The 11257-nt window shown below is 34.1% G+C and overlaps 4 protein-coding genes across 5 annotated transcripts in view; 1 reads left to right on the top strand and 3 right to left on the bottom strand.

Annotated features, from left to right (window-relative positions):
- The window catches only part of LOC108951017 (protein myomaker-like), a 75815-nt gene that overhangs the window by 7616 nt on the left and 56942 nt on the right, over positions 1-11257 (top strand). The gene's annotated exons all lie outside the window — the stretch shown is intronic.
- LOC113473996 (adipocyte plasma membrane-associated protein-like) lies at positions 577-4383 on the bottom strand. The gene is made up of 6 exons (XM_002126434.5): positions 4066-4383; positions 3806-4005; positions 3338-3565; positions 2617-2814; positions 1624-1771; positions 577-1070 (listed from the first exon to the last, which is right to left on the bottom strand). The coding sequence occupies exons 1-6, from the start codon at positions 4329-4331 to the stop codon at positions 878-880; spliced, it is 1233 nt and encodes a 410-aa protein (XP_002126470.1). The 5' UTR covers positions 4332-4383; the 3' UTR covers positions 577-877.
- Positions 4339-9050, bottom strand: LOC100176677 (adipocyte plasma membrane-associated protein). Its single transcript, XM_002126463.4, has 6 exons — positions 8743-9050; positions 7917-8116; positions 7057-7284; positions 6382-6579; positions 6068-6215; positions 4339-5178 (listed from the first exon to the last, which is right to left on the bottom strand). The coding sequence occupies exons 1-6, from the start codon at positions 9003-9005 to the stop codon at positions 4992-4994; spliced, it is 1224 nt and encodes a 407-aa protein (XP_002126499.1). The 5' UTR covers positions 9006-9050; the 3' UTR covers positions 4339-4991.
- Positions 9495-11257, bottom strand: part of LOC100184493 (adipocyte plasma membrane-associated protein) — a 4303-nt gene continuing 2540 nt past the window's right edge. The window contains exons 5-6 of one of the 2 annotated variants that reach the window (XM_002126676.5): positions 10337-10484; positions 9495-10066 (exon numbers count right to left, since the gene is read on the bottom strand). In XM_002126676.5, coding sequence (XP_002126712.3) covers positions 9868-10066; positions 10337-10484 — 347 coding nt within the window. In that variant the 3' untranslated portion in view covers positions 9495-9867. The remainder of the gene's footprint in view (positions 10067-10336; positions 10485-11257) is intronic. The other variant, XM_009859227.3, reaches the window with a different exon arrangement.

Raw genomic sequence — 11257 nt, 5'->3', positions numbered from 1 at the left:
CTGGTCTCTCGAAACGTCTGCGTGTTTCTCCGTCTCATAACATGTACGGTAAGGTTTATAAAGGGGAATTGAAGTAAAAGGACAGATGTAACTTTACGACGTGACAAATGTCAGGAGAGAAACCATATAAATACATCAACACCATAAGCGAACATATGTTGCTATAAAGATTTACAACCACAATAAACCGAACCGCTACACATTATGCTGTGATCTGTTCCAGGCAAGCGAACAGCGGTTATACATATTAAACATCATATATAAATATTAACGTCCAACATTACCTAATTACTGCGTCATTACGGTTTGTCCAAATTCACGAAAACAAGCACAACCGATTATCACCACTGGGTTGGAGCAATTGCCGTTAAGTGTCTTGCCAAAGCCAAGGACACATACGCCCACAATGCTAGCAACGACGGGCCTTGAACCCATTACCCTGGGTTAGAGGCAGGCGCGCTAACCAACTGTGCTACGGAGCCGGACATATAAACTGCTGTAAGCTATTTATTCCAGATACGCGGTGTACAAAGTGACCCGTTTTAATTGCGTGTTGTTAACCACTACACTATACAATTTTTGAAATGATCAATTGAAGTCTGTATTTGCATGCTTATGTGATATAAATATTCGCATTAACAAAATGAAGGAAGGTAGAAAATATGAAGAGCTCATTTGTATCTTAATATATTCATTTATAAAAATGAACAACAAAAGTGAGCACACCTAATTGATAAAGAAAGGTAGATGATAAAATAATGATCCTGAAACCTGAATAATTAAATTAGACGAGGTACAAAATAATTGCATAAAAACTCCAAATACTGCCAAGGAAAATTGTAACAATTTCTAAAAAACTACTTTACAGCTTGGTCCATTATAATGACCACTCAGTGTTAGAAAAAGATAAAAAATTGCCATTGAATGTTCCAAGAGCGATTCTACCATCGCTGAGTTCAGTGCCTTGACTTAAACCATGAGTTAGTTGTCCTTCTGGATCATGCAATGTTTGAATCACTTTACCAGCACTGTTTACTTCAAACAACATGCCGTGCTTGTTTTCTGCTATTCTGTAATTTAGTAAAAGGATTAAAACATAAAAAAAACTTTACTTATGAATGAATGAATGTAACTTACTTTATCCTCGCGTGGCCGAAAAATGACAGTCGTTATAACACGGGTTTAATACCTCGTGCCAGCTTACAAGTTACCATGTATATTACTTTGTAATTAATTTTTTGGGATTTTTTTTTATTTTTTTATATATTGCTGTTAATTTGGACAACCCATTAGTGACCACTGGGTTGGAGCAATTGCCGTTAAGTGTCTTGCCCAAGGACACATACGCCTACAATTGTAGCTGGACGAGCCTTAAACCCATTACCTCTGCGCTACAGGCAGACGCACTAACCACTACGCCACTTATCACTTCAAATAAACTATAAAACAAAAAATAACAAATTAATTTTAAAAAAACAAAATTAGCAACAATATAATAGACGTGGTATTGGTAAAAGCTACTTAAAAAAGTTACAAATTAAAAGTGTAACTTCTAAACTCTGTCAAACTAACATTGCGTTGAAACTAATTAATCTAAAAAAAATAATAAAAATAAATTCTCACGTCATCAAAACATCATGCGAAAATAATCCAGCAGCAGTTTGTCGAAAAACAGGATATTTTGCAGCAAATTCAAATATCCAAGTAAGCTGAGTTTTGCCAGCGATCCAGTATGTACCTCTGGCATTTTTGCGGATATTATCCGGCATTACTAAAAGAAATTAGAGTTTACTGTCATTAAGTCTTTTATTAAATAAAATGGTCACCTTGAGTGTCCTTCGGCCTCCTAGCACACTTAACGGCTACATAATGCGCCAGCTAGTAACTTTACACAACACGCAATCTTAGATAAATATATATATAGTAGGGTGGGGGAAGATGGGACACTTTTTCGTTTATGTTTTCTCTTTTCATTTGGTTGTAAATAAAGAACATTCAATGACTTATAAAACCGTATCTTCACGACTTTCACAGACCGTTGTTCATTGTTTGAAACACGATCAGGCTGTTTGGATATAATGCGTTAAATATGTCCCATCTTCCCCCACTCTACTATATATTAAATATCTGTGCTCGGAGCACGCTCAACCGCTACCACACATAAAGAATATAGGTTGTAGTCACTGGAACAGAACACAGAAATATTTTTCTATAAATATGACATTGGTGTTGCATATGGTAAGGAACAATAATAGTGAATTCCAGGTCAAGGAAATCTAGTTTAATATTGAATAAATGAATGTAATTTACTTTATGTTCGCGAGGCCAGGAAGCGTCAGTTGTTAAACACAGGTGTTCATACACCTCATGCCAGTTTCAAGTTACCAAGAATGTTCTTTGTGGGTTATTTTTTTAAGTGTGGCTGACAATTTACATGCGCCCACAATAGTAGCAGCGAAGAGCCTTAAACCCAATACCTTTGGGTTTGAGACAGGCGCGCTAATCAACTGTGCTACAGTAAAACTATATAGGACATATATACCTTAATCTTACTTTACATACTACAGCCATTATAATAACACACAAAAATAGTAACATCTATGAAATATATTTCACCTGGTAAATGTAGAACATGTTTTATTTGCCAAGTTTTTGTATCAATCCAATTGACTCTGTAGTGTGTTGTTTCTACAACAATAACCATTGATTCGTCATCAATTAACTGAACTCCATTACCAAAGCACAACCCATCTTTGACAACATCAAGTTTTTGAGTCAACATGTCATATTTTATAAGCCTGGATGTGCAGCTACCTGTAAAAACATAGTAGGACATGATGATGAGAAACAGAGTTGAAGATAGTGGCCGTTTCTGGCATAAATCTCAGGTCGTAAGGTGTGAAATGCTGTAGAACCTCACCCACATAGAAAACATTACGTGTCATGTGTGTTCCATTGACTTTTCAAAGCACCAGATATCAATCCAATGAATGAACGTTACTTACTTTATTCTCGCGTAGCCAGAAAATCGAAAGGCATTATAACACGGGTGTTCATACATCTTGTGTCATCTTATGAGTTACCATGTATGTTACTTTGTAGGTGATTATTTTTTATGTATATATAGCTGATAATTTGACAACTCATTGCCATTGGTGACCACTGGGTTGGAGCAATTGCCGTAAGTGTCTTGCCCAAAGACATGTACGTCACAATGGTAGCAGCGACAAGGCTTAAACCCATTACCTCTGGGTTAGAGGCGGGCACGTTAACCACTTTGCCACGGGGCTGGACAATGAATCACAACACTGACAAAAAATGTTATAAACCGACTTACCCTCATAACCTATATATGATAATTGTGTCATTGCAAATTTAGGTGAGACGTCTGTCATATAAACCGTTGTTCCATCAGCGGTGATGTCAAAATCATCAGGAAACTTCATGGGTGGGGTAACATCATCAGGCTCAATCAATATCTTGAGAGATTTTGTTGGAAGGTCGATCACATAGAAACCATATATTGCATCCATCACATACAAGGACTGGTTTCGTAGACGAATACCTTGGATGTGCATTATATAATTTTAATGCAAAACAGAAATACGAATTACAATTGTCAGAGATTACTAGCGTTTGTTTTTGTGATTTTAAAAAACGTGCATTTTGTCAACTATATCGCGATACATTATCAGAGTTAGCTTAAAAAATTAAACCTACAAACTTTGGGTTACAGGCCAGAAAATTAAGCACTGTGCCAAGGGAATGAATTGTGCTGTGTTAGGAATACAGAATCTGAACTCACCAAGTGGTCTCCCATGTCCCCATGCATCTGAAGTATTGACAGCTCCTTCTATCACACCAGTGGTAATATTTTCCACTTTCCCTGCTCCAATCTCACCATCATTTGAAGGATGGATGCACACAACTCTACCATCAGTCAAACCAGTGTATAGTTTACCATCACCACCTTCTGCTATAGATTCAGGGCTAGGTAACAGTATTCTGCAAAAATACGATACAGTGAAACCATAACATTAAATAAATTATTTCAGATTTTCTTACTTTTTTCCTTTACTCAACTTTTGATTGACAGCAAACACGCCTTCCAAATTAACTTTTACCAAACCCTCTATTTCAACAGCATTGATAGGGGAGTTATAATATCCATTTACGCATACCAGTGTGAATATAACCACAGTAAGCAAAGCAGTCGTTATGAATGAACTATTAGATGAACTGTCTTGCAAGTGTTCCTTTAAGTTTTCCTTGTTCAAATTCCTGTCATCATCTTTTTCTCTCCCCCTTCTTCTCACATTTGTTTCAGACATTTTGTTTAAAATTCGAAAATACTTAAAATCCAAACTATTACCTTAGTACCACAAAATTTCAGAATAGAAAAATAAAATAAACTCAAAATAATGAAGTTTGACAAAACTGAAGATATGACATTAATATATGGTGGTCAGTAACTTAAGCATTAAGGGCATGCAATTGCAAAATACATTTACCTTACACACAGCAACGCACAATACCAGTGAACAGTTTTACATGTCAACAGTGCTTGCAGTAATTGAAATAGCATTTTAAAGAAGAAAAATGTGATAGGTTGAAAGTGTCTACCCATCCAATATAGACTGCATATATTAATTGAGTATTTCGGCAGTAATTCCAATAAAATTGAATGTAATGAAAAAATATTCTACCAAAGTACCTAAATCATAGAACATATAATAACAAAATTAAACATACTTTAAAATTAATTAGGCTGTCAGACAGCGGTGCAGTCAGAAAAAAATAAGTGGGGGGAGGTTAATCAAAAAAAATTGTTCAAAAAAATTTTTTTTTTTTTAATTTAAAAAAAAATTTTTTTTGGTTTAAAAGGGGGGGGTCACGACTCCTGAAACCCTCCCCCCTGGCTGCGCCACTGCTCTCAGATAATGGTTGTCTTTTAGTTTTAAATAAATACACTCTTAAACTTGTTAACTAAACTACCAATCTATATCTGCAATAGCAAGGAACTGAGCACTGTATGTTCCAAGGGCTATTCTGCCATCGCTCAGCTCAGTGCCTTGTGACAATGCATGAGCTAAACTACCATCTGGATCATGTAATGTTTGAATTACTTCACCTGCATTGTCAACTTCAAACAACATGCAATGCTTGTGGTCAGCTGCCCTGTGAAGTAAACATAAGATAAGTATGAGAAATTAACTTAACAAATACCAAATTCCGAGATCTGGTGCTACGAAAAATGCAACAAACAAAAATTAAGTCTAACCAATAGCTGTATTAGAGAATACAACTAGTTGTCGGCATCAAAGCACAGTTGGTTAGCGCGCCTGCCTCTAACCCTGAGGTAATGGGTTCAAGGCTCGTCATTGCTACCATTGTAGGTGTATGTGTCCTTGGGCAAGACACTTAACGGCAATTGCCCCAACCCATTGGTCACTAATGGGTTGTCTAAATTATCAGCCACACAGAAAAAATATGAAAAAAATCTTTTTTTTTCATTTTTTTTTTAAATTTTTTTTTCTAATATTACTATTGGTTGGACGTGATTTTTATTTGTTAGGTTTTTGTAGCACCAGATCCTTAAGATAAGTTATCTTATAGTTTAAGTTATCTTTTTGTATATGACAGAGAACAATAGATTAAGACTTCGAAGAGAAGGGAATAAGCAGCAGGTCATTAAAAGTTTAGGTGTTGAAATAAGTATTTTCACCGGTGCCTCTTTTTTATTTTCCCCTTTGTGTTATTTTGTGCGTTGATGTTGTGCACAGCAGCCATGCTTTGTTTGACACTTAAACACATGTGGCTAGCTCTCATGTGTGTGCAAGTACACGAGTGCATTTTTCCTACCGTTATCTGCCATATAAATATCGTGACTCAAGTTCATTCGTTCTCTTAGTTTTTCGCTTGCAATCAAAACATGTTGCAAACGCTACAGAAGTATGTTTTAACGACTGTTAGTTGCTGCTAATTTCCGTTGGTATTTTATTTAGTACTACTTTTCATGGTAATTAAACAAATAATTAAAGCTTAAGTATATTATAAACTTCCTTACTTTAACAGAATACTTGAAGGAAACAGCCCGATGAGAATTTGTCGCAGAGATGGAAACCTGAATATGATACTAACGAAGTTAGACATCTTGCTTGTACCTCCTATCCAGTAATTTCCTCGGCGGTTTCTTCTTACATTATCTGGCATCGCTAAAATTTCAGACAGAAATTGAGACAATTTTGTAAAGATTTTAGGAAAAAAATAAAAAAATAGTGCATTTTGTTGTAAAGCAGCTCTTCTGGCATTTGTTTTGCATACTGACAAATTGTTTTACAAAAGGTGTATAATATGTCTGGCAGGAAAAGTAACTATTACCTGGTAAATGTAGAAAATGTTTTATTTCCCAAGTTTTTGTGTCAATCCAATTGACTCTATAGCGTGTTGTCTCTGGAACAATAACCATTGATTCGTCATCAATTAACTGAACTCCATTACCAAAGCACAACCCATCTTTGACAACATCAAGTTTTTGAGTCAACATGTCATATTTTATAAGCCTGGATGTGCAGCTACCTGTAAAAACATAGTAGGACGTGAAAATGTAAAATTGTGAAACAGAGTTGAAGTAATAAAGGCCTAAATCTTAACAGCAACACCTTTGTTTAAAACTTTTACTTAATATTTTAATCACTGCCCTTTAGGTGGTCATTCCTTTCTCTTTATTGTTTAAATTAATCTTATCTTTGTTACTGTTTTCGAAAAGTGAAAATTTCAGGTCCCGTGATTTTAGACCTCATCCAGGTGTAATAGAATGTGAATATACAATGTTTGGATAATGGACTAACTGTGGTCTAAATATGAAGTCCCATGGCGTGCCTTGCTGAAGACTTTTTGAATAAATTTTGAATAAATTGAATAAAACCAATGTCATATACAAATATACAAAGTTGGGTTAATGGGCCAAATCTGGCTTAAAACCCAGGTCTCATGGTATGCCTTGCTGTACCACACTCACGCAAAATAAAAGACAAATTTCCCAGTACAACTTACCCTCCAAAACTTCCGACATTAACTCAGTGATCGGATATTTCTCGGAAGAATCGGTAAAATAAACAGTTTTCTCGTCAGCGGAAATATCGAAGTCGTTGGGAAACTTCATGGGTGGGGTAACAACATCAGGCTCAATCAATATCTTGAGAGATTTTGTTGGAAGGTCGATCACATAGAAACCATATATTGCATCCATTACGTACAAGGACTGGCCTCGGAGACGTATACCTAAATACATAATGTTTAACCAAGCCAGAGATGAGAATGAGATTGTTTAAATGCATTATCATCAAAAATAGCGAACCATATCGATAAATGTGGCGAATAAATTTAATTTCGCACTGCTGATTTGTTTTCTAGGTAAAACAAATAATGCCAAGGAAAAACAGGTTGCTAAAATTTATCATGCCAAAATAAGGGTAAAAAATATATATTCATGTGTACAGTGGCGCAGCCAGAAAAAAAATAAAGGGGAGGTTTTAATTAAAAAAAATTCAAAATTATGTTTTTTTGGGGGGGTTTAAAAAGGGGGGGAGCACGACCCCTCAACCGTCTGGCTGCGCCACGGCATGTATACATAAATATAAAAAAATCACCAAAAAATATTTACTCAAAAAGTAACATACATGGTAACTCGTAAGCTGGCACGAGGTGTAAGATACAGAACACCTGTGTTTAATGCTGTTGTTTTCTGGCCACGCGAGGATACAGCAAGTTAAATTCATATATTTGTATATAAATATATATATATATATATATATATATATATAAGTGTTTCAAAATATATTAATTTTCCTTTTTCATATAGGTTTTACAGTCCTATTCATCAACGTTGAGATAATAATGTTTAAAATAATTACCAAGAGGAACCCCATGTCCCCATGCATCAGATGTATTGACAGCTCCTTCTATCACACCAGTGGTAATATTTTCCACTTTCCCTGCTCCAATCTCACCATCATTTGAAGGGTGGATGCACACAACTCTACCATCACGTAACCCAACGTACAACTTCTTATCATCAGCTTCAGCGCAAGATTCTGGCGCACGCATGGCTATTCTATCAAAAAAATCAGAAATCTTTTATGAAATATTAAGTTAAAACCCCCAGTTATAAAAATGTCAATGTGACACCATGCGAGGATATCAACAAAACAAGTTGTTAAAGCACGTTTACAGTTAAAATATATTTAAATTGTATTGGAAGAAAATAAGCGTGGTCACTACACATAGCAGAAAAAAGAGCCATTTATGTTTAATTATTATCAATTTATTCTTCATATAGAAACAAAGGTACATCTATTCATTATATCAGTTTGCATATCAGTTTCATGTTAAAATTGTTAGAATTCACTTTAAATACACAGGAAATTTTAGGTATATGTATAATAGGGTGGGGGAAGATGGGACACCTTTTCATTCTATTTTCTCATCCAATTTATTCGTAAACAAAGAACATTCAAAGAATTATAAAACTGTATCCCCACCATTCTTATTGGTCGTTGTTAATTTTTTAAAACACAAACAGTATATTTGGATATTATGTGCTAAAGTGTCCTGTCTTTCCCCATCCCACTATATACCCAACATGAAGTGTATGAAACAGCAATATGTATCATTTATAATGTTGTTTTTCTGAAGATAAAGCAAGTTACATTTAAAATATATTGTCATACGCATACCTACCTTTTTCCATGAGAAAGTTTCTCATTCACAGCAAACGGTCCTTCCAATTCAACCTCCACAACATTTTCTATCTCCACAGCATTGATGGGTGAATTATTATGTCCATAGGCGCATACAGCTATGAATATTATGGATGTGATTAAGATTGAAATGATCAACGAACTATTTGCCGGTCGTTCTTGCAAGTGTCTCTCAGTAACTTCATTTTCCGAATTATTTTCATTTTCTCTTCCTCTTCTTCTTCTAGCATTTCTTTCAGGCATATTTATAATTTACACAACCAGCAATTAAAATACACAGTATAATCTGCAAAGCAATTCAGCTCAATTATTTAAAGCTACATAGAAAGTTATTAAAGAATTTTAAAACATGACTTTTTTAAAAATATTGTAATACACAAATATAATATTAAAATGTGAAAAACATGAACTTTTTAAGATAAAACAGTAAACGAAAATTAACAAATGTTAAAAATATAAAATGTTTTAATTAAGGAATGGTATAAAATTAAAATTAAACTTTTTGAACGGCACACAAATATATTAGAAAGCATAATATTAAACTTGATAAACTTGCATAAAACACATAATTAAATCAAATGAATAAAATTACAGAACTAAGGTGGCATTGTTAGATACAAAAGTGAGTTGTTGGTACATCGGGTATAAGGTTTAATTATGGAATAAGAAAAATGGGAATTTTAAAATATCTTTTATGTTGGATTAAGTGTTTTAAAATAAAGTCTAATTCAGAAATAATAAAAAATCACCGTCTATTTTGGATGAAGAGTTTTCATATAAGGTCTTAGGGTTATTAAAAAGCAACATATATTTTCAATTAGTTGGTCAGTGGTAATAGGACAACTTTAGCCTTAATCCTAGATCCAAGGTGTGCCTTGCTATAGAGCTTACTCATAAAGTAGGGTGGGGAAGATGGGATGCACTTTTATTCTTTTTTTCTTTTTACATTTGGTAGTAAACAAAGAACATTCAGAAAATTGTAAAACCGTATGCTCATGACTCCTTATACCATTGTTAATTGTTCAAAACACGATCAGGTTATTTGGATATGCTGTGCTAAAAGGTGTCCCATCTTACCCCACAGTACTATATGACATTAAAAGTGTTAGGCATCAGAAGACCAAGAAGAATCAACAATTGCTAGAACATGAGACGTAAAACTTCCAAGAGCTAATCTGCCATCACTAATTTCAGTGGTTTGCGTTAAACCAAATGTTAATGCTCCTTGCTGGTCATGAAGTGTTTGGATTATTTCCCCAACACTGTTTATTTCAATTGCCATGCCATGGTACATATCAGTAGAACTGTGAAGCAAGAATTCAGTTAAAAATAGTTTCGCATGATCAGGCAATGGGATAAATCTGGACGAAAATAATTAACAACAAAGTTACATATGCGGTAACTCGTAAGCTGAAACGAAGTGTTTAAAATAAAACACCTGCGATATAAGAACTGTCGTTGCTTCACACACAAGGATAAATAAGTTATGTTCATTTATTTATTCTTTATACTAAACAGATTTGTGTTAAACTATGCTACGGTGTCTGACGTTATTGCTAAGTCGTGTCCCTAACCTCATGATTGCTGCTTCCGAAACAAGAGACATAATTATCTGACGTAAGATTAGAAACCTAAACATAATCCACAACGCAAAGTTTTGTCGAAATGCTCCTGCAATCCAGTACGTTCCTCTGCTGTTACTTCGAACATTGTCGGGCATTACTGGAAAATAATATTATAAAAAAATGACATAAAATGCTAATTTATCGCAAGCAAAATAACATAACATTTTAAATTTGATTTAACATTTAAATTTTATGAGAAAAAAATTAACATAACATTTTGAATTTGATTTAACATTTTAATTTTATGTCAAAAAAAATAACATAACATTTTAAATTTGATTAAACATTTTAATTTTATGTCAACAAAGTAACATAAATGTTTCAAATTAAAACTATATAAAACAGAAAAACTAAAAAGGCTGCCTTCGCTGTGGAATAAATAAATAAAATGACTTACAATGTTTATCATTAAAATGGCTGTCTGTGAAGATTTTAGCTTTAGCCCTTAACACACTAGATATATTAAACCTTATTACATCAATGTTTTTGCTACAATTTATCAATGTTTGCATGGTGTTTTTACCATTTAACATTATATGATGCATATCCTGTTGCAAAAAAAAACTGAAAACAAAATCAGGCTATGACTCTTATTGCGAGTCAAAACATTCGCACAAACCTAGCTATATAAGACTTCCTACAATATGATCTAGTGCTACGAAAACGTAACCAACGTATTGTAGCACCAGATCATTACTGTATTTTACTATACAAGAATTGTTGAACTATATGAACATCAGATCACGGTCAGATTCGCAGAATTTATTACAAGTCATTCCAATATATCTGTTTATGAATGAATGAATGTAACTTACTTTATCCTCGCGTGGCCGGAAAACAACAGTCGTTATAACACGGTTTTACACCTCG

The sequence above is a fragment of the Ciona intestinalis genome, chromosome 2 (genome assembly GCF_000224145.3).
Source record: "Ciona intestinalis chromosome 2, KH, whole genome shotgun sequence".
Lineage (NCBI taxonomy): Eukaryota > Metazoa > Chordata > Ascidiacea > Phlebobranchia > Cionidae > Ciona > Ciona intestinalis.
This window is presented reverse-complemented; position numbering and strand designations above follow the sequence as displayed.